We start from the raw sequence: 23,395 nt of genomic DNA on the forward strand, positions 1-23,395 counted from the left end.
GTATATCTCTGGTGTGATGCACATGTGAACCATTGACTTGGTTTAAAATACAGGTGCATATATTACCCTGTAATGTAGCTTCCTGCAACTTGTATCTGCATTTAGATCATAGAAAACACATGTAGCTAAATATGTACTCTGCAGAACAAAAAAGATAGCCCATTATTTGGATTGCATATCACTGTACTATATTCCATGTCATACATGTGTGTGTTGTGAGCCTATGGTGTGAGGACAACTGTCATGGGTCTCCCAAGTATAATCTCATCATCATACCACAGGAGTCCACTGTCACATGCTGTGAAACAGCTGCCCTCAATCCATGCATGTAGGTAAGTCCAACCTGCACCAGTTTATTTCTGTAGCCCTCTATGTAACTGCCACCCCAGCTGTACACCTACATATATCTGTCCTTACCACTAGTCTGGGGTATCACTGGAGCACCTTACTGTACATAGCATATGTGTGTCATCTACTGTCCCCAGCAATCATGTGTCCTCAAGTGCTCCAGAGGAGATGGACAACGGAGATTAGACCAATTCAACCAAGCTGATAACAGCATCCTGGTACAGGTACTCAGGACCTGTGAGCACTACCTGTTACTAGGTTCATAGATTAGTACTAGGCTAACTGCCCCTGTGGGCCATTTTAAGCCTAGCCAATTACCCCATGTGAGAATCAAACCCTGCACCTTGGGTCTATTACTACCTTATTAATACCGTAGCCATTATGCCAACCTCCCACCCAAATTGTTTTGTATAAAATTTTACATTATAAGAATTTACAACAAATAATTTTTCTTCCACAAACTGTGAATGGACCAGAAGGTGTTTAACAATAACAAAAGGGAAAATGCTGGCTGCAGTCACTGGCTTCAGTACTGACAACCAGTATTTACAGGGCAGCTGCACCAGATATGATCTCAATCAGCTCCTTGGTAATCACAGCTTGACAGGTTTGGTTAAATGTTCGAGTCAATTTATCAATCATTTTTGAAGCATTCTTTCTGGCATTGTCCATAGCAGTCATTCTTGCACTTTGCTCACTAGTGGCTAACTTCCTCAGTATATAGTGACAACACTGACAAGAGCAAATTTGTCATAGTTTCTCAGTACATCTGTGTTAATATCATCATAGATACTAATGTTCTTTGAATTTACAACAGTATCAAGAGAAAATCAGGCTTTTCTTCTATCTTATAAGAAATCACAAATCTGAACCTGTTGAAAATGACAGATCCTTGATTAAATTCATTACCAGAATTAATCAGCTCTGTTGCAATAATGGAAGCATCACCAAATGATGCAGGCTTACCACCCACCTCTTTGAATGTCAACAGGAAATAGTCTCCATGACTTTTTGAAGCAAACCCCTCAACTCTGACCGCCAGCAATCCGTTGTATGGCAAAATTACATATCTCCCCAACTTTCTGTTTCTATTGTTGCTCCCCAAGGATCCATCCTTGGACCCCTACTCTTCTCTATTTTCACCAATAATCTTGCCTCTACCACCAAACATGGCACACTCATACAATATGCAGATGACTCTACCATCATCTGCTCAGCCCAGTCCATACCCGAACTGAAAAAGGTCACACAGGATGCCTTTTCCCCTGTTGAAACTTGGCTATCTGATGCCCAGTTAATACTCAACCCAAACAAAACTAAACTCCTCATCTTCAAACCAACCAAACATAGTCAAAACAACTCTCACTTTAACATCACAGCAAAAGACAACACCACTATCCACCCAACAGATTACACCAAATTGCTAGGAGATGAAATAGACAAGAATCTCAAATTTGACATTCACATATCCATGACCATAAAAAAAGCCCACAAAAAAATAGAAGCCTTATACAGAAATAACCAACTCCTCACCAAAGCAGCTAGGATTTCAGTTGCAAATTTGCACCTTATCTCCACCCTAATTTATGCCTCTCCAATATATACCAACCTAAGGCAATGCGATCTAAATAAACTCATGACCTGCTACAACAAAATCACCAAATTCGCCACTGGGGCATCCTACCAAAGTCACCACTGTCTCTCAATTACTGAACTAGGCTGGCTAGAACTCCCTCACCTCCTTCAATGGTATCAACTCGCACTCACCCACAAACTAGTAAACCATCCGCTAAAGGTCCCATCCCTCCAGTATATAATCCAACCCTATCTCACCACCAGGCCACTATGATCCAGCAACAAAAATCAATTACAGGTTACTAGAGCCAATAACACTGCTGGAGAAGCACTATTCTCCACTGCAATAGTCAAATTATGAACCCCCCCCCCCCACAATAACCTCTGTACCATCATGCATCCACTTCAAAAATGACTTAAAGCACACCTAAAAACATGCTGGCTATGCCCTTGTAACTCTCCCCTCTAACTTCTCCCACTCCATCTACCCTCTACCTCTCTTCCACCCTACAAACTACCTTTTATTACAGCAAGCTCTGATACTTCCATGCCTATCTACTTATTATACAGCAGTAACTTCTTATTGTAACAATCGTTAATATCTGCTATGACTTCGTGGATGGAACAGATGCTAGTTATCTACTGAATGTACAATGTTCTTCATCTGTTACTATGTTTGTAATATTTTAATTGTTAGGATTCTTTATCTGTAACTATGTCTGTAATATTTTAATTTGTGGAGCTTTTCTCCCCGGGCCTCCGCTGAAAATGGATCTGCGTCCAGTCGGACATTCCCGGTCAACAAATGTAAATAAATAAAATAAATAAATAATAAACTTGTCACCAATCCCAACTTTTACCTTCTTTCCAGACTTTGACAGTGTGTTTCACTTTTAATGGCTTTAGCAGTTGATAAATGTACAGCATCACAAAGGCCACAATCAGAGGATAAGAACATGTTTGTCTTTGCCTTCTGGTGCTTTCAACTCTGCTTTCTCATAGGATCATAGGAAGTTACTAGGCTATTGGTCCTGAGGCCCTTACAAGCCTAGCCAAGAATTTAACCTCTGTTTCAACAGGTCAGCACCTGATGCCACTGTCCAGCAGGGCCACAGGTGGAATCCCAGGGGTGTATTTTCTGTTCCACATCCAGTTATCCAGGTTGTGCTTAAAAAGGGTTAATGAAGTACTCTGCTTGACGTGGAGTGGGAGTCTATTCCACAAAAGAAGGAGTCTCTGGGACACAAATCTCATAAAGAGTTAAAGCCCTACTACTGTATATTTTAGCTAATTCAAGGTCTCTCTCTACTTTGGTGTACTTTGCTGCAGCAAACATCTCCATAGACTTTGTAATCTTCTGGAGGTTTTTGATGGACTTCAAATGCCTGGTAATATCCTTCAGTGTTGCCATATTTCTGACCTGGATTACCAGCCTGTGTGGGACCACATCTGGGAGAGGAATACATTCATCACGCCAAACACACATAATGCTGAATCCTAAAAGACTGACCAAAAACGGTCAAAGGGAAAAACTTAAAAATTAATAATAATTCAAGCAAATTCAATGCAGATGGCAAGCCGTCTGCCCACACCCCCTGATTGATAAATATATATATATATATATATATATATATATATATATATATATATATATATATTTGCTATCAAAATGTTAAAACTTGGAAGGTAGAAATCATGGTTCCAAGTTTACATAACGTTGATCCATACATGTTCGAATCCACAACAGCTAATGCTTATGTGCATTTGGTCATATAAGGTTGACATTCTAACTGTAGATTGCACTACAGTGGGGATGGGGAAATGTCCCCTTTTCCTCACTGTCATGTAATCTCAGAGTTTGTATATATAATAAGCAATGGCTGGGGGGTGCAATCCCCCACATGGGGGTGGAGGGGGGCTTGCCGCCCTGCTAAATGTTGGTAGGAAATCAGCTGAAGGCAAGGTATGATGGGTAATGTTGATATCAAATTTCAAATTATCCATGTTACCACTTTCATTTCTTTGATAAAATAAAGTTTCAACTTTTTTCTGAGTAAGTGTTTCTACATTTTGATAGTAAACCTAGACACTATACATATATACATCTTTTAGAATTCAACATTATGTCTGTTTAATGTAATGAATGCACCCCCTGAGAAACAGTGGTCCACAACATCAGTGCAGTAGGTGGGTGGAATCGCACAACACATCAATGCTAGAGGCATATTACAAACATGATCTGGTCAGGCTGTATAGATTCATGTAGTATACTGGCAGATGGGGCCAACCCGCAATTCAAGCCTCACTGATACAGAAGATTCCATATTGATTTTGGAATGAGATGATGAAGGACCAGGTAACATACTTGGAGGAGTTTACACAGGTTCCAGGGGTAGTCAACCCTCAAATATCTCAGATGGAGAGGTACCACGTTAGCAACCATACTGTATGTCTGTATAGCAGGAGTGCACTGTGTGTGTGCTGGCAAGACACAAATACCACTGCATATGTTCCCTATAGGTAAGTCAGCTGTGCAGGCATAGAGGACTTGCAGAGGAGGTATGTGTCTGTTCCATATCTGCATAACCTGTACCACTGTCTGCATGTATAACATAGGGCCTGACATGTTCATAGGTGTATACTTGGCTAACGACTACTGGGGCCTTTATATGCGTAGCCATGCAAACCAAATGGTTTCCACTAGATATTGTGCCCTTGAGGTTATTTTAAAGGGTGTAAGTTAGGGCATTATTGAACAGTTGACCTGCCCATCAGAGATATAGGTATCACAGGTATTGAGATTCACTCTGCTCTGTCTCATGCTGTATATTCACAGGCAGGCCACTACTGCTGTGGCACAGAGTCTGTACACTGCTCAAACTCCTTGCTGTCCCCACTGTGCCTTTTTAGCTCATGCCTTCTTGATATTCCACTGTAACAAAAACTTTGTAGTGAATTCCAGTCCAGTCCGTATCAAAGTAGCACTGCTCAGTGTCAGAAGTCTTAGCAAAAAATTGCCAGACTTCAGCTGTAACTTGAACACATCCATATCTGTGCTGCAACAAATATGTGGTTTCAGTGCAAAGAGATCACTCCTTTTTTTACTGTTTTTCATCACTTATCTCACATCTAGACATATTAAAAACTGTGGGGGAGTATGGACATTTGCCAATTATCTCTAGACAAGTTCCTTGCAACCCACAAACAGGAATTATAGGACTTCAAATCACCATAGCAAGACAAATTATCACTTCTTAACCTCCTATAGGCCACTTTCTATGTCCCCTGTAGACCAGGAAAGATTTCTAAACATGCTTACTAAACAACTCATGAATAAAACTATATTTCTCTAGGTGATTCCAACTATTCTTTGATTAACTGGAACCTAAGCCACAAAGATGGAGTAAACGCAAAGATTCCAAATGCTAACTCCCGTGTACAAATTTTCAACCAGCCCAACGGGTCAAAATCGTCCTGGCCTCATCCTCAGTAGCATGTCGCCAACTTCCAATACTCCTATAGTATCTTAATGTGATGCCAAATCTAAACACAAATTAATAATCTTCTCCTTTAGAGCACCTATACACACCACAACAAACACTTCTGAACTAAAATGAGCTTTCAAACTTCAGCCACAGGATTTCTATCCCCCTTCTCCCCAGCGTACACTCATCTATTACTAATGCCAATAAATTTCTTTCCTATCTCAAAAATAGCATAAAGCAAGTGGTCCCAATCAGAACTCAACATACTGGGGAACATTACAATAAACCATATTGATAGAAAAAGTTATGCACTTACCCTAATGATAGATCTGTGTTGCCTTATTTTTGTCTGGTTAAACATGTATTTGTCAGATCTACTCAGATCCGACCTCAGCACCTTATACCAAAATATTGGATCTAAGAGCTCTGATTCCTCCCCTATCCATAATTCCCTCCTCCCAGCTGATTTACTTCAGATCAAGTTTGCTGACTGGTTTCAAAGGGTCTCTGATAACTGCAAGAAGGAATAATGAACTGAAATTTGGCAACATTAACCACTATGGAAATAGAGGAACAGAAGGAAAACAGGGTCCCATCAATATCTGATTGAGCCCTAGAAGATGTAAAATGACAAGTTGTTAAGGGAGAAGGAGGGCGGAAGTTGAACCAAATGAAAATAGGACAACACGGATCTATCATTGTGGTAAGTACATAACTTTTGTATCTGCTGTTGTCTATTTTTGGCTGATTCAACATGTGGGACATATTTCTAAGCTACCTAAAAAGATCTTCTGTGGACTCAAGGAAAAGCATTCCTGAGAATGGCAAAGCTGAAGGATGTGCAAGATCTAGAGTGCACATCCAACTTGTAATGAGATATAAAGGTATGAGCCGTTGACCAAGTTGATGCTGTACATATGTCACTGATAGTTACTCTTTTTGCAAATACTGTTGAAGTCGCTCTTGCTCTGGTAGAGTGAGACTTAGGTTTATTCTCTAAAGACACCCCTCTGTCTTGTAAACAAAGGAAATGCAATCTGCTAGCCACCTAGAAAGCATAACATTTGATACAATTTTTCCTAGTTCTGCCTTGCAAAAGAGACAGATAGCTGGTCTGATTTTCTAATGTCTTTAGTACAATGTAAATAAAACCTGAGTTGTCTATGGACATCTAAGACGTGTTCTTCCTTGTTAGAAAAATTTGAAAAGAATACAGGCAAGTCAATTTGTTTATTGAAGGTTGATTCTGATGCTACCTTAGGAAGGAAAGACAGATTTGTTCTCAGTGAAACTCTATCCTTGTGTTAAATAAGGAAGAGTGGCTTGCATGAAAGAGTTTGCAGTTCTGAAACTCATTTTGCTGACATAATGGCAATCAGAGAAACAGTCTTCCAAGATAGGAATTTTAAATCTGTTAATGCTGCTGGTTCAAAGGGTTTTTGTGCCAAATATTGTAGTAAAATTGCAACATGCCATGATGGAACTGGATCTTGAACAGGTGGTCTCAATAAAAACGTTCCCTTATGGAAAGCTTTGGTCACCTTAGGAAATGCAATAGATGAAACATTACATCCTTTGTGAACTTTTGAAATGACAGCCATCTGGGCTTTAATAGTAGGTTAATTGGAACATCGCATAAAGTGTTCAGAAAGAAAATCCAGTATCACTGGTAATGGGGCTGAGAAAGCATTTAAGCCATTCCAGGATGCCCACATAGAAAGCCTTTTACATTTGGTTTTATAAGTATTTTTGGTTGACTCCTTCTGAGAAGAAATTATGTGGACTACAGGGGAAGACAGCCTAGCATCAATGGATATTGTTAAAATTGGAGATACAATGGGTTAGTTTTAGGGGCTGGAGATCCAGAAGAGGCACCCCAGATGGGTGAAAGAGCAGATCAAAAATGGGATACAGTACCCATGGTGCATGCAGCAGATGAGACCAAAGAAAGGGTGAAACATACCTGTCAAGGCCAAAAGGAGGCAATGAGGATTACTCTGCCCTTGCACGTCATGACTTTCTAAATAAACATCAGGAGAAGAGGAATTGGTGGAAAAGCATAAAGGAAACCTGGAGGCCAAAAATGGACCACAGCATCTGTCAGAGACTATCCTTGTGGAAGGCTGAGGGCAAAATAACTGCTGAATGTGTTGTTGAGGTAAGAAGCAAAGAGGTCACAGCAAGGTTGCCCCCAGTGACTGAAAATCTGTGTTTCCACTTCTTGTTTGAGAGATCGCTCGTGAGGTATTAGGATAGTCCTGCTCAACCTCTCCACTAATATACTGGACATCCCTTCCTGAGAGAACTTTTCTGGTAATTTCCCCTGGCCAGTTTTATAAGAGAGGAGAACCAATGCTGTCTGAGTCAAAAGGGAGTCATCAGTAACATATTTGATAATTCCTTCCTGATTTTTTGAAGGACATTAGAAATTAGAGGAAAGGGGGAAAAAGTACAGTTGTGTAAGTAAACTTACAATAATGGTAGATGTTCAAATAAATCACTGCTGTAGTAACCTTAACTATATAGATTATATCCTGCCCAAGATATAATGGGCAGACAGTCTTCCAGAGCCTTCAGGCATCTTCGACAGCGACCTAGACTGCTGATGTCGCAAAATCCTAATATCAGCAGTCTGGGTACCAAATCCCTCAGTACTTTCTTGCTAACAGGGAAAATGGGAGACTACATTCCTGAAAAGAATATAAAAGCTAGGTATAAACATTAGGTGCTCACCTGGTTGATAAAACATACAAACATACATAAAACATACAAAAAAACAAGGGAGATGGAGGGAAGGAGCAACTACTGCGACAGCGATTTATTTAAACACTTGCTATAATGGCAAGTTTACTTACACAACTGTACCATGTTCAGTCATTCATTAAATTACTGCTGCAGTAACCTTAACTATACAGGTAAACTACCACAGCTTATAAGACCTCTTGGGAAAATTTTAAAACGCTAGCAATAAGACATATTCTAGCGCACAAATTGTTGATTAATGACCATAAGAAAAGTATAAATAACACAAAAATATGGGAGCAAATCTTTAATATTGTGTTGGCCTAGAGGTTCCTATCCACTTCTTCTCAGGATACATATTCATAGTATAGAGTCAAGCTTAGATTAGATATATGTTATATTAATAATACAGATTGATGTCATGGTGTATTACCTTTTTAATAACTTATGTGAATATACAATGTTTTGTGTATCTTTTTGGAAGCATTCATGTATATATTGTATATATGTAGTAGTTTTGTATTAGTATATCTGAAAACAATAAAATACGGATTATTGAAAAAAAAAAAAAAAAAAAAAGAATGGGAGAAGAAATGATGAGAGTCCAGGAAGGCCTGGAGCAAGGCCTTTGCAAAGCGTATCCTAGGCCTTGAAAAGGAATCCAGTTTGTAGACCTCTCTAAATGTATATGCAGAGGACCAAGTAGCTGCCACTAGAATGCTTCCAGAGGTCACCCCTTTCCCAAAAAACATATAACCGGTCAAGAGCCTAGCTAAATAAACCTTGACCCTGCCTCAATTTTTATGGTGGCAATGCCAAAAAACAGCAAGAGACAACCATTGGGGAATAGTCTGTTTTGACACAGGTTGATGTTTTTTTCTTCTCTTTATAGGAAATAAACAACTGGACAGCTTTCCTAAAGGATTTAGTTCTGTCAAAATAATACCCAAGTTGTCTACATATATCTGGAGTATAAAGAATCTTCTCTCCCTAATTTTTTGGTTCTGGAAAGAAGACAGGGAGATGGATGGCTCAATTTAAAGTAAACTCTGAAACCACTTTAGGGATAAAGAAGAGATTCATTTTGAAGGAAAACCAAATAAGGCTGACCCACCATAAAAGCTTGCAAGTAAGATACTCTTCTTGCAGATGTCTGAGCAATAAGTAAAACTGTTTTCCATGTAATGAGCCTGAAGCCAACCTGATGATCTGGTTCAAATCTAGCCAATGTTAGTTTTTTTTTCCAAAACAAAATTAAGACCCCAAACAGAGACCACGTCTTTTCTAGGTGGATGTAAACACAAAGCCCTTTCAAAAAAGTTTAACAAGAGACTGGGTTGAAAGTGGAAGATCTACTGGCAGACAAACTAAAATGGCCAACAGATTAACCTTAATAGAGGAGTAAGATAGAGCAAGGAATAATAACTCATGCCAATATTGGAAAACCAATGGTACCACAGCCCTGAAAGGGAACAGATTCTTATTGCTGAACCAACTACAACATCCTATCCATTTACCAATATATGATTTCCTAGTAGCAGGTTTATTTGCTTTCTATAATAGCCACTGCACGTCCTCAAAAAATACTTAAAAGGTATCAAAATTGAATCATTCAGGCAATCAGAAGTAATTGTTTCAGGTTGGGATATATATTAAACAACTCATGTTTTCCTTTTTGTGAAGAAGCCTATGGGTTTCATTTTGTGAAGAAGCCTATGGGTTTCATTTTGTGAAAAAGCCTATGTCAACTGCCCTAGGCCAAGACCATAATATGGGAGAATGACTATTACATAGACCAAAAGGGGGGGGGGTCACCACAGTGATCTTTGGACAGTCTCTTTGAATCTTCAAAATGACACTAGGTATCACTGGAAATGGTAGAAATGTATCCAGAAATATTACCATCCAAGGAAATTAAAAAGTATCTGTCTACCAGAACTGTTTGGAGCAGAATTTCTTTAGTTGTCTGTCTTAAAAGGAGTGAACAGATCTACTTGAGAAGTTTCTAACAACTGGATCAATTCATGGAAGACCCCCTCAGTTAATTTTCCATTTGTGGGAGGTTTCTGTTCTGGTCCTACTCAGCTTGTCTGCCACTAAATTTTGTTCTGAGGAAGCTAGAAGGCTAAGAATGTGTTGAATAGCTGCTCCCAAAGTAACCACTCTCAGCCTGCAAAGATGGTAAGACCAGGTATCTACCGTTTGTTTATACAACACAAGACAGTGATGTTGTCTAAATGTACTTGCAGAGGACCAGGTGACCACAGATAAAGGATGGAGATGAGTGAATTTATTATTGCCAACATCTGTTTAACATTTATGTGCTTTGGTGTGTCTTGCCTGTTCCACGAACCCTGCACTTTCCCCCCATAGAAACAGTTATCCATCCAAACTCTCATGTATTTTTAGTTACAGATTATGCAGGGGCTAACTAGAGAGAAGAAGAAACCTAGGCACAAGGATATTTGATCTTTCAACCAAATAATTTCCCTCTTTACAAAGCCCAACATTGGAATCTGAAAGGATAGGAGGTGAAGATGTTGGAACCATACAATTTTTCTGTATGTATTATGGCAATGAGAAATCGTGAGGATCATAGATGCCATGAAAGAGATACTGGCAGAAGTCAAAAGATAAAAGATAGTCCGTTTGCTTTTACCATAAAGGGTATCCTCCTGCAATACTCATATCACGTAAGCCAGATATATATCACTCCAAGAAGCAAATGAGTCACTCGATAGATAAAAAACAAATATTTAATGAAACACCAAGACCAGCATACCATACAAAATAAGGATTGAGCGCGCTTTCATCTATTTTATCTAGACTTCATCAGAATCCATTAACTTCCAGAATAAAATGGTCTTAAATACATAGTCACCTAATTAATTAATTAAATACTAACCAATAGAATAGCTCAACCAATTATTGTTTTTTATATAAAAATATATTGTTGCTCAAAAATATTTGTAACATAATAGTAAAGTGTAAACTTTTCACAATACGTAAAAACAAATCTAAAAATTGTGTATAATATATACCAAATAAAAAATCTTTTAATATGTATATACATACACACATATATTTTCTCTAACACATATAGTCATGTTTGTCATCCACACAAGTAAATTACTAAAAAGTATATTATATACAAAATCCTGTATGCAAAATATATTATTTATAATACTCAAAATATTATCAAAAAATTATGTACAATATTCCTATCTATATATATATATATAATATATATGAAAATTCTGTTTTATATTGCACAAATAAAAACAAATATTGTATGTACAAAAAATATATTAAATCAATTTTGGGTTGTTGGATAGTAATTTCAGGGCTGGTTTTATGGAAATATGATCGTTCATACCATTAGAACCACAGGCATCAAGCCTAAGTTGCCAAATCATTTCTCTGTATTCTAGAAGGGACTCCCAGTCACCTCCTCTTTCACTTCTTGTAACCTCTTCTAGCACCCAGAATTTGATATTGGCATTAATACATACCTCGGTGTGCCTAAAGAGAGCATTGTTGTAATTTCTTTTATTTATGTCTCTTGTATGTTCATATACCCTTTGCTTTAACTTACGTTCGGTTTTACCAACGTAATATTTACCACAAGTCAAGCAAAGGGCAAGATAGACTACACCTTGAGTGTGACAGGTGTGGTAGCCCATACTTTTCAATTTTAGGTTCAATCTACCTAACCAAAGCATTTTTTCCCCCAATATAAAGGTGCATTGCCCACACCTGCCACACTTGTATGTTCCCACTTTTTTCTGTGTTCCACTTACATATGGGGCTTTTTTCCTCTCAAATAGTTTCTTAAAATTGTTATTCTTCCTATAACCAAACCTCAATTGTTGTTGGAAGATAGGGACATCCACACAAATTTTTGAAAACATTCTCCATATTTCATTTATGCCTCTTTGTAACCAGTGTAATCCTTTGTAGTAGGTAACCATCAGGCGGGGTATATTCTTCCCCTCCAATGAATTGTTTCTAGTTCTTGAAGAAATGTCTAAAGTGTGTCCAGATGTACCATACTTTTGTGTCAATAATGGCAAGTAATGGGTATTCCGTTTTCTCATGACTTCCCTTTCAACATTCTTAATAAGCCTAAGTGGATAACCCCTGTCCCTAAAAAAACTTTGTATTAAGTCCATTTCTTCTACACATGAAGCATCCTCACTAGTCATTCGAGAGGCCCTGATCATTTGGCCCTTGACTATATTCCTCCTAAGGTACAAAGGATGGTCACTTTCAAAGTGAACATAGGAATTGGAAAAACATTCCTTCCTAAAAATCCAAGATTCATATTTCTTACCCAGTTTGTTTTTAATAATGGTCACATCTAAGTAATTTATCTGTTCATTATTGTATTGATGGGTAAACTCTAAAAAAGTTGTTGTCGTATGTAAATAACCTATAAAGTCCTCGATCTGTTCATCCGACCCTTTCCACACTACAAGAATGTCGTCCAAAAACCTAAAATACGTAATAATATATTCCCAAAACTTGGATTTGAAGACATATTCTAGCTCCCAAAAGAGCATAATAATATTAGCATAGGTAGGGGCGCAGGAAGAACCCATTGCCACCCCCCCTATCTGATGGTATATGTCTCCCTGAAAAAAGAGGAAATTATTTTTTAAAACTAGTTCCATATTTTCGAGAATTAACCTGAAGTCAGTCGTATTACCCAAATTAAATTCCACTAACATATGTTCAAACCAACTTAACCCAGTGTCATGGGGTATGACGGAAAATAAATCTCGAACATCAATAGTCACAAAAATAAAGTTTTCATTATATGGAACCTCGTTGAATTTTGTAAGAAAGTCCCATGAATCCACCAGTATATGTTTATAATTCTGATGGAAATTCTTTAACTTTGTGTCTATAAATATGGCAAGTGGTTGTGTCTTTGAACACTGTGAAGTTACAATGGGTCTAAGGGGGGGATTTTGTACATCTTTATGAATTTTGGGAATACCGAATATTTCTGGAATGACTGGTTTGGAAACTTTAAAATAATTATACAGGTCCATATTGATTAAACCCTGTAAAAGATTATCTTCCAACCAATAGTCAATTTTCCTATAGCTGATGTTCATTTCGTTTCTAGATGCTATTCGGTATCTATCCCCCTGGTTGAGAATGTCTCTCATCCTACTAGTGTAGTCCCAATGGTCCATCAGGACCACTCCTCCCCCTTTGTCAGGTTTCATGACCCTAATTCTATCGTTACCCTGTAACTTCTTCATAATGGAAACTTCCTCCCTTGTCAAATTGCTAAATTCTTTTACCCCGTCATCACCATGATAACCTTCCCTAATCATGTATAAAATTTGCTTTTCAAAATTACCAATATCTTGTTGTAGGGGAGGGTTAAATACACTTTTCCTTTTAAATACATTTAAATATGTACTATCACCTTGTCCGAACATATTTTTAAGTTGTAACTTTCTTGAAAATAGCTTGACATCTAGAAGTAAGTCCTCAATTTTGGGTTTTTTTATAGGAATAAATGAAAATCCTTTTGTAAAAAGCCCAAAAAAAGCCGTGGTAACCTCAATTTCAGTAAAGTTATAAATATAAAAATTTTTCTCCACATTAATTTTACATTTAGTGGAAATAATATTGTCTTCGTTAAAGTTAACCAAGCCACCTAAATCTTCATTACCACACCCTGTATTACCCATGTCGAAAAACACATTTGTACAAACATTTTCCAAAGAGTTGCTCAACTCTACCATATTTGGAACAGGTGTATGTAAACAGGGCCCTATCTGTAGTTGTTCGCCCCTCGCTTTCTCGAGTATTGGTTCCCTGCTGCTTCCGCATATGAAAAGGGGTGATACTGTTTTTTCAGTCTCTCTGACCGTCTCACTCCCTCTTCCCCTTCCCCCAAAGGGAAACCTGAATCCAGTACATTTTCACCATTGTAACATCCTTCTGAGTAATTCTCGTCTACAAAAACAGGACTTTCAACATTATTTCCCCTTTCGTGGCCTTGATTCCTATGAAAGTGGTATGGTTCAGGTTCAAACCTTCTACCAAAACCGTCTGTACCATTACCCACTTTCCCTGTAAAGACCTTCTTCCTATAAAATTTTCCCGGGTCCATGTATGCTTTCCCTTCTCTATAATCATGTAAGTCCCGTTCAATTTTTCCTAATTTCCTCTTATAATTTTTGGATATACTAATATCTACATCATAAAGAACTTTGCAGTACACATCCTTGTATTCCTGTAATGTAAAAAACAAGTCCTTGGTAATATCTAAATGCAAGACATCAATCCGTTTTTTAATGTCTTCTATTATTTCTGTATTACTACAAATCATTGCTTTTAACATTGCTATACCACAGTCATTCAAAAGGTCAGATATTGTTTTAAACAATTTTTCATTCCCCCGTATGTTATTGGGGAATTTATTCAGTCTGAGTCCTTTTGGTACTATATTTTGTTCGACGCATTGCGTCAAGTACCAATTATCTAAACATAGGTTTTTATATCTAAACAGATCACTTTCAAGTAACTTACATTTGTCTTTATAACAATAATTGTCCATACCAGCTTTTTCTTTCACTTTGTCCTGCATGGTCGCGGTAAAAGATTTACCCAACCATTCTGAGAACGAAATGTTCTTGTATGTATCCAAAAGATTATGTTTACTCAAATTTATATCCTTAGGTGGCCCACCATGAGCCGAATTAGTCAAACGTTCACCAACGCCAGTATTGGCATTCGAAGTACTCCTTTCACCCTCCATATCCAACCGTGATGTCATCATTGGCCTCCGAGTGTCCTTGGGGCTTCTCTGTGCACACGGAATCGATTCATTGCTGTCCGTCAGGCTGCCTATACCATTGCTATTTTGCGAATGGCTATGAATCAGTTTCAAAAGTTGACTTAATAGTGAATTATCCATTTCCATAGGGATCCCTCGTAAACGCTAACGGTTGCACTATGTAACCAGGAACACCACCAAACACCACCACTCCTCTTCGTCACGAAAAAGTGAAAAAACAAAAGATAGTCCATTTGCTTTTACCATAAAGGGTATCCTCCTGCAATACTCATATCACGTAAGCCAGATATATATCACTCCAAGAAGCAAATGAGTCACTCGATAGATAGAAAACGAATATTTAATGAAATGAAATATTTAATGAAACACCAAGACCAGCATACCATACAAAATAAGGATTGAGCGCGCTTTCATCTATTTTATCTAGACTTCATCAGAATCCATTCACTTTTTCGTGACGAAGAGGAGTGGTGGTGTTTGGTGGTGTTCCTGGTTACATACTGGCAGAAGTCAATGTCTAAGTGGAAAAGCATGGATTTGTCTTGTGGAAGAAATGCTGGACAGAAGCATGCAGATGGCATTCCAGGAATAATAATATACTGTGAGAAGGAATCAGTGAAGTATGAGTGTGATTCCTGATACTTTGGAAAATACACTGCGAAGATAATCACGTTGTCTAAATAAGAAAAAAAATGTGAATACCCTGCAATATATAATGAGCTATCACAGGAGCCAGACACTTTGTGAAGACCCTTGGAGCAGTAGATAAATAAAAAGGTAAGCCAGAAAACTTAAAGAGAGAGCCAGATAAAAAGTCTTAGAAATTGTCTGAACTCTGTGATAACAGGAATGTGATGACAGATATCTTTTAAATCCAGAGTTATCAAAACTTCTTAAATAAAGACCCTTACCTCTCTGAGTGAAAAGTATTTGTTCTAGTATTCCAACAGAAATGATTTGCAGGATGACTGGAGGAAAGAGAAAACTCTGATTGTGAAGTTAAGTAGAAAACACCTGGAAATGAGGGAGAGACACCCAGTGCCACTTGTACAACTTTTAAAACCCATTTGCCTGTGACAAAAGTGTTACCAAAGAGGAAAATAAAAGATAAGACTCTGAAACAACTTTAAAGGAATGCCAGGGTGAGGGGGAAGAGGAATGCTGTAATGTTTTAAAACCAAAGAGGTAGATGGACCAAACAAAGCATCCTCACTTAAAGGACAGATTCAAATTTAAGCTTTAACATCCTCTGGGAACTAATATGTATGCACCCAAGCACATCTCACCAATAGCACAGGCTGATTCTGATGCACTGGATGCTGAAACTGCATAGACAGAAGCACATTTTAAAGTATGTTTGGTTACCTGAGAGCCAGAATCAATTAAAATACTCAAAGAAGATTTGTCATCGAAAAAATGAAAACTGGCAGACATATCCCTAATATTCTCAAAAAAATGCTAACAGTTTTAACATGAGAGTTTGGCAGATAATTCTGAAAGATAAAGTGACGGAAGAATACATTTATTTTCCAATATCCTTCAAAAGCTTTGCTGTCCGTATCAGAAGGAGATGGATTACCATTAATTATTATTATTATTAGTATCCTTATTATTTTATTATTTTTATTTTATTTGCTCCAGAGGAAATTGCAACAGACACAGCAGAGGGTTCAGATTTGGGAAGAGAAAAACAAATATTTTTAAGACTGAGAAACTTTATGAAATCTGAGTGACTTTTTAGGGGATGCAGGTTGACTGCCAGATACACTGCAGAGCAGGCATTTAGAAAATAATATCCTTCAAGGATTGCAGAAGTGGAGAAACAACTGGTGGAGGAAATCAACTTTTAATAAACTATAGTATTTTAAATACTCCTCTCTGAGACAATTAATTAATTCTGGCAATAGTTTCAGAAAAAGACAATTCCTCAGTAGAAGATTCTGAGAATTCACTATCCTCAGAATTCATGTCTGACAGCTGAGGGTTGGCATAAGTGGGGGTGGGAGTTGATGGTTGGCATAATGGTTAAAGTATTTACTTCAAAGACACAAAGCACAGTGTTTGATATGCATCCATGAAAATAACTTTACTAGGCTTAAAATGGCCTGCAATGACAACTAACCTAATACTTGTCTATGAACCTATGAATATATATATATTCTTTTAATATTTTAGGCAAACTTCATTCAATTTCTTTGCATTTGCCAAAACTGCCTTCTACAAATCAACATGAATCCGCTTCCCCACCTGGCCATGCTGAGATACACTCCCTGCTCCTTCCTCCAAGAACAATGAAAGAAGCTGTCCCATGCCTGTTAATTACACTTGAACCACTACACAGGATGTGATTGATCCTCCCCCATCCATAGAGGCTGCAGGGCAATATCAGTGAGGCACAGCAATAAAACTGAATGATCTGGGAATCTAGCATGGCCATAACAGTCACCTACCAATGGCTGAGGCACAGGTTGAGCCTGCTAGACTGGCAAGAACATCTTAATTATTTTCTTTATCTTGTGTCTGGAGGAAGGTAGAACCATGGAACCTGTAAGCCATTCTGTGATTCTACCAAAAAAAAAAAGTCCTGAATTGTGATTAGGACAGTAACTACAAGCTAGTAAAAAGTAAGTTATCAAAAGTAGAGTTTTCAGTGCAGTTGTAATCTGTTATTGCAAAGATGTGGCATAGGCAGGTCCTCCACTTCTGAAAAATATCAAACCACGAACACCAAAAACCAAAGCAACAGTAAAACAACAGCTGCATTATATGATATTGCAACCAGTATATACTTGCAGAGTACTGTGCACCAGCATTAGTTAGTCATGAATAGATATTTCTGGGAGCAGAGGCACCCTAAACTGCTCATAATATCTGAGTATTATGACAGCTTATGTGCTGACCCTCTCACAGTTGACCTGCGTGTACATCAAGCACTTTTTTCCTGGCCCAGTACCTGTGATTCTGTAGTGGTATTCTAATGTGAGAAATCCATAGCATCACAATGCACCCAGATCTGTCACCTTCTCATGACAGAGGTGCTCACACTATTCCCTGTTGTTGCCCTGTCCCACAAGCAGGGCACTACAGTACACTTTTCTCAGTCAGGAAGTTGAGGAGCAACACCCAGTCCTCTTACCCCATAAATTAAATCTTCTATTACAAGCCTGATATTATAGCATGGGATACAACATATAATGTTGCAAGGTATTCATTTGTATAGTATGCTCTTCACACAGACTCCGTACTGCATGTCTTCATATCAGGCAATCCATAAAAGATAATTTCATGCACGTGAAATATAACATGTATAGAATTCCCAGTATGCATGCATACCTAATGTATCACTTGTTATGGATAATTTTCATGATTATAACAGCATAATATATGAGACATCTATGCACAGTGCTATTTTGTGGAAGAGTACAGTGCAGTATGATGACTGCGCCTATGCATTGTGCATCATGTGAGGACCCCAGACCATGTTACGTCACATAATGGTTAGGCTGTTGCAGGAACTACATGCAATTGCAGGCAGGATGTTTCACGAGTACAATAACTATGTTCACACCATGCAGAATGCCACACAAGACAGGCATCAGAAATGATCAACAGCACCATGCACAAATGTGTGTGTCTCTAACTCCCAGTCTTGTGTCTGCATCCACTTTGGCACACTCTCACACCAACTGTTAAACATGGAAATGCAAACAACAACCAGCACTAGAAGGTCACATATCCCAGTGCAGGGTGATACAAAGATTGCAATTTCCCATGGATACATTTGCCCTTACAAAAAGTACCTCTTTTACAGACACCACTGATGTGGAAGAATTGTAAATATTTAACTTGGTGTACCATAGTCTAGCACCTTGTCTGCAGATACAGACATAAGTCTGACAGTGCCATGAGGAATATGCAGACATGCATTGATTGCACACATTTTCAGAGGATGCAGCATTTAAACCATCAGCCACTAGAATAATATGATCCTTGGATGGGATGTTATACTACTCACATGACTGGCAACAGTGACACACTAACTGAAATGCGTACCCAAGTCTTACAGATTCTGAGGTCATTGTAGGAGGGTACAGAGAGTGCAGGACAGATGGGTCTTTGACTGATACATTGAGTCATAAACACAGTTGATGATGTGACAATGGCATCTGGATGCACATTTCAGCATAACTGGTAGTAAATGCCACAACTCATCACACTGTAGGCTTTATTACTGCAAATTTGCTGGGATAGTGTGCAACAGAGAATAACCATCAGTAATCACTACAACCCATGAATCAAGAGCCTACATTAGTACATCTCTGATCACACGGCGAGCCACAAAGAATGGCTGTCTGTGTAGCCACTGTATGATAGATTACATTAATGCAGCTGTGGTAAGGGGGCATAGAGATAGTGCCCACCAGATATTGCACAGTAGTCACTTGGTCACTTCCTGTAATCCTTACACTGACGTATACCCCCCCCCCCCAATTAAATGTTGAAATCAAAACCACATTAAGTGCTGAACACTGGTATGACTCTATATGTTTGTTTGTCTATTTTCTTATTTTAGTATATAATTATCTATCTAGATTTCTAGCAATATATTTGCCAGTCTATTTTTCTAGCTAGCTAGTTTCATTTGTTAACCCAACAAATGGACTGGTCTATGGATCCTTTACAGCCATGACCTGAGCCATAAGGGCAAAGATAAACTTTCTTTAGCAAGCAAGAGTCTGTTCAATACATGCCTTCACGTGTTATACTACATACCTTTGTTATACGTCTGTGAAATTGACGGCATCCTCTGCTGTGCTCATCCTTAGTTTATACAGAACATGAATGTTGTCGCACGACTGTTGTCCTGCTGTGTGTATACAATGTTTCTTGGACTTGCAGATGTGGCACCTAGCAAACATTCTTCTCTGATTTCCTAGTAAATAATTCACTGAGGCTGTTGTGAGCATAGTTTTACTTATACCAGTGTTCTTGAATCTCACACTTTACCTATTACATGCTACTAGTATGTTTGAGTTGTCCCCCATGTGTAATGAGCACCAATGTTTATGAATCCAGCTATACAGCAGAATAAGTTAAGAACTGCAGCTCATCAAAACTGTGGAACACACACAGCAAATGAACATCCTCGCCATCATAAAATACGATCAGAAAAGCAAACTGACTTAGACAATCCAACTCAAATCAGTTAACAGCTAGGTAATAACCCTCACATAACATTATGCCAAAGAGTATATAAGTGATATTAAAATAATTAAATGGTTGTTTGTTTTAGTGGCTCGAGGGTGACAGTTACAGACATGTCCATTTGAATATTATAAGACTGTATTTAGATGAAATCTCTCATCTCCCCAACACACATATGCACACACACACACACACACACACACACACACACACACACACACACACACACACACACACACACACACACACACACACACACAAACACTTGCCCATGCGCACATTCATATGTCAGTGGCTTCATACTACAATACCACAACTTAAACTGCTGAAAAGAAAATTGCCATGCTCAAGCAACTGACTTTAAATCATCCAGAAACAAAACAGTTCAAAGTAACCTTATTGTTGATGTAACATAAATCAGCTCTAGGCTGATACACCTCAGAGGAAAAAAGTACACATCTCCAAAGCAGCAGCCAAAGAGTCACAAACATTGGCTGTAATTTTAACAAAAACATCTGTCAACTGAATCCCACTCACTAGCAGGTTCACTATTTAGCAACAAATAAAACAGCATCTACTTAATGCAATGTGGCCCTCATATCTAGTTACAGCTCAATTCCACTATACTATCACACTATTTATCTACAAATGCCTCATCATTTGGAGAAGGAATTTTACGCAAAAAATGTGCAAACCATATAAATTTACTTAGTTATTAAACTGGCAATTTATTTTCTGGTGACTGGGTTATGATGTTGGGCAAAACTCTTTTTCAGAGGAGGCCAAGTGAGGAAAAACTCCACAAACAGAACATTTACTATTTACAATCAAAATGTAATAATTTTTTATAAAAGCACTGATAACATTTCATTAACAGTTTAAATGTATAGAGACATTTTTGATATTTTTTCTGTTTTAGATGTGCCCTGCCATGCACCATCTATTGTTCACCAATGCCTCTTTAATCTCAACAGCAAGGCATAGATAATGAGGGGTAACATCCTTACAGTACAGGAACCTTTTCCTCTTTAATGTACTCTTACCCGCACCCCCTGGACACTATATTCAATGATGCGAATGCAGCTCAGGTGCATATGCTACCACTAGCACACCTTCCATTGCAGACTACCTGCACTGATCTAGAACTTCCAGCCTTCTCCAGGGTCCATAGTTAGGCAGGGAATCCTCCCTGGAATGAATGAGCCAATAATTAAGCACTCATTCCAACCCGCATCTCTGCCACCTCATACAGTGTCTGGTTCCAATACTCAAACCAACCCATCTGGGTAACAGCTAAGGTTCCATCCCTCTGCATGTAGTTTTTAGAATATTTCAGTAATAGATGTAGGTGCCCAGCAGTTCCACAGAAAATTTCATAATGAACTCACTGTGTTCAGATAACTAGTTTAATGTGCACATTATGTTTTGTAATTTTTTTTTTATAAAAGCAATTGTTACCTAAACCATCATTGCCTCACAAATATTAAAATTTGTTAATTTTTAGTAAACATTTTAAATTCAAAATTTATTCTGGCAGTATACATTTTCTAAAACTAATAATCCCCTTCACAGTAGATAGTATAGGAAAGTACCAAACCTTCCATGAACCTAAGAAACCTTCCACCTACTACATTAGAACTTATGCCACTGAGCCAACACGTATTCTTCATTACTGCTCTCCCTGATCGGTATTACTGCTTATGCACCCAGTACACCTGGGTCTGATTACTACAGCCTTAATATACATGCTGTATAATAGCAGGCAGACAAGTTACCATTCAGTATGCGACAGTTACCTGAAAACAGACAGCATGGTTTATAGACCCTCCCCAGTAACAAAGGTATACACTGCCACAGCAAAGAAATGCTTTAAGACCTACCTTGAGATTTTGCAGTATGTATGTATTCCCTCCTTGGCATTCTCTAAGTTTCATATGTGGGTACCTCTGTTGTGGGTCACTTCATATTTGCCTGCAAGATATAATTTCATGTGCATCATTGGAGATTTCCCCTCCCACAAATTAGTACCTCTGCAGTACTTCAGTCTACCACAGCAAATACCTTTTCCAAAGATGCTCCAAGTGCTTTCATTAATCATTTCTACTCTCAGAAAAGTGTTGCCCTCACAAGAAATGTTTCCTCCTTCCCCCAAATGAGAATCAATTTGGTTAGCATGTTCATTTAAACAAGTTCTACCTCCACAATTTGATCCCATTGCCTTTAATAAGCACCGATGCCATGGCATAATACATGCATCCCTGGTAGACAGAGTTTGCTCTTCAATGTGACCATCATTTTGTGTGGTTTCAAATAATAAAAAGTATCATGACATTGCAATTCACATCTGCTCATACAGAACAACCACACTCTGCCTCACTATGCTAGGGTTCACCTACATTGTTCTTAGATACAGAGGGCTGGCATTTAAATAACTTCCCATCCCAGAAGGAAATTAAAGAATATAAATGCTGATTCCATATATAGATCACACGGTTGACATACTCTGACCATTTCCTCTGCTCCATTTCTACCTATGGCACATACTGCTAAACTTAATTAGACCATGTCCTGATACACCATCTGGTCCAGCAATCTTTGAATTCCTTCACCATAACTGACCCCACAACATCTATAGGAAGATTGTTCTAAGTATCCATCACTTTTTTTTTGTGAAGAAAACGGTAAGTTCCCTACATCACCCCTGAGCTATCAGCACTTAACTTTGAAGTATATCTTCTTCTCCACATCAGGTAACTGCTCGTATCCTTCCTACAGTAATCAATACAGAGTAAGTAAGAACATGAATTGCACAATAATCATGAAGTTCCTTTGGTGTGTTAGTCCACTCCTGCCATCACAATGCTCCATGGTGCATTCAGTAAGCTTGAAACACATGGACTCTTCTTTCAGAATCAGACCTGAAGTTGCTGTGCTTGGTCATACATTCAAGGCTGCACACCTTGGTAAGATGCCACACATGTGACAAAGGACCCCCTGCTTTGGACGTGGAGTCTGGAAAACCATGGCTTTACAGATGAAACAATCAGACACGCCAAACCTACAAATGAAGAAAAAAGAAAAAAAATCTACTTAATTTTGTGATACAGCACTGCAACAAGTAAAAAAAAAGAACAAGAAGCACTTCAAAAAAGAAGTTGTGTACTTACCATAATGTTCTATCTATGTTGTCCATTTTCATTCTTCCTCAACAATTGGA

At 38.2% G+C, this 23,395-nt stretch overlaps 1 protein-coding gene and 1 pseudogene across 1 annotated transcript in view; both read right to left on the reverse strand.

Moving 5' to 3' along the window:
* Positions 1-894: 894 nt before the first annotated feature.
* Positions 895-3,344, reverse strand: LOC122800132 (annotated as a pseudogene).
* Positions 3,345-22,009: 18,665 nt separating this feature from the next.
* The window catches only part of LOC122799535, a 200,371-nt gene continuing 198,985 nt past the window's right edge, over positions 22,010-23,395 (reverse strand). The window contains exon 5 of the mRNA XM_044068665.1: positions 22,010-23,236. Coding sequence (XP_043924600.1) covers positions 23,116-23,236 — 121 coding nt within the window. The 3' untranslated portion in view covers positions 22,010-23,115. The remainder of the gene's footprint in view (positions 23,237-23,395) is intronic.

Source organism: Protopterus annectens, chromosome 4.part0 (genome assembly GCF_019279795.1).
Source record: "Protopterus annectens isolate FY-2018-M chromosome 4.part0, PAN1.0, whole genome shotgun sequence".
NCBI lineage: Eukaryota > Metazoa > Chordata > Ceratodontiformes > Protopteridae > Protopterus > Protopterus annectens.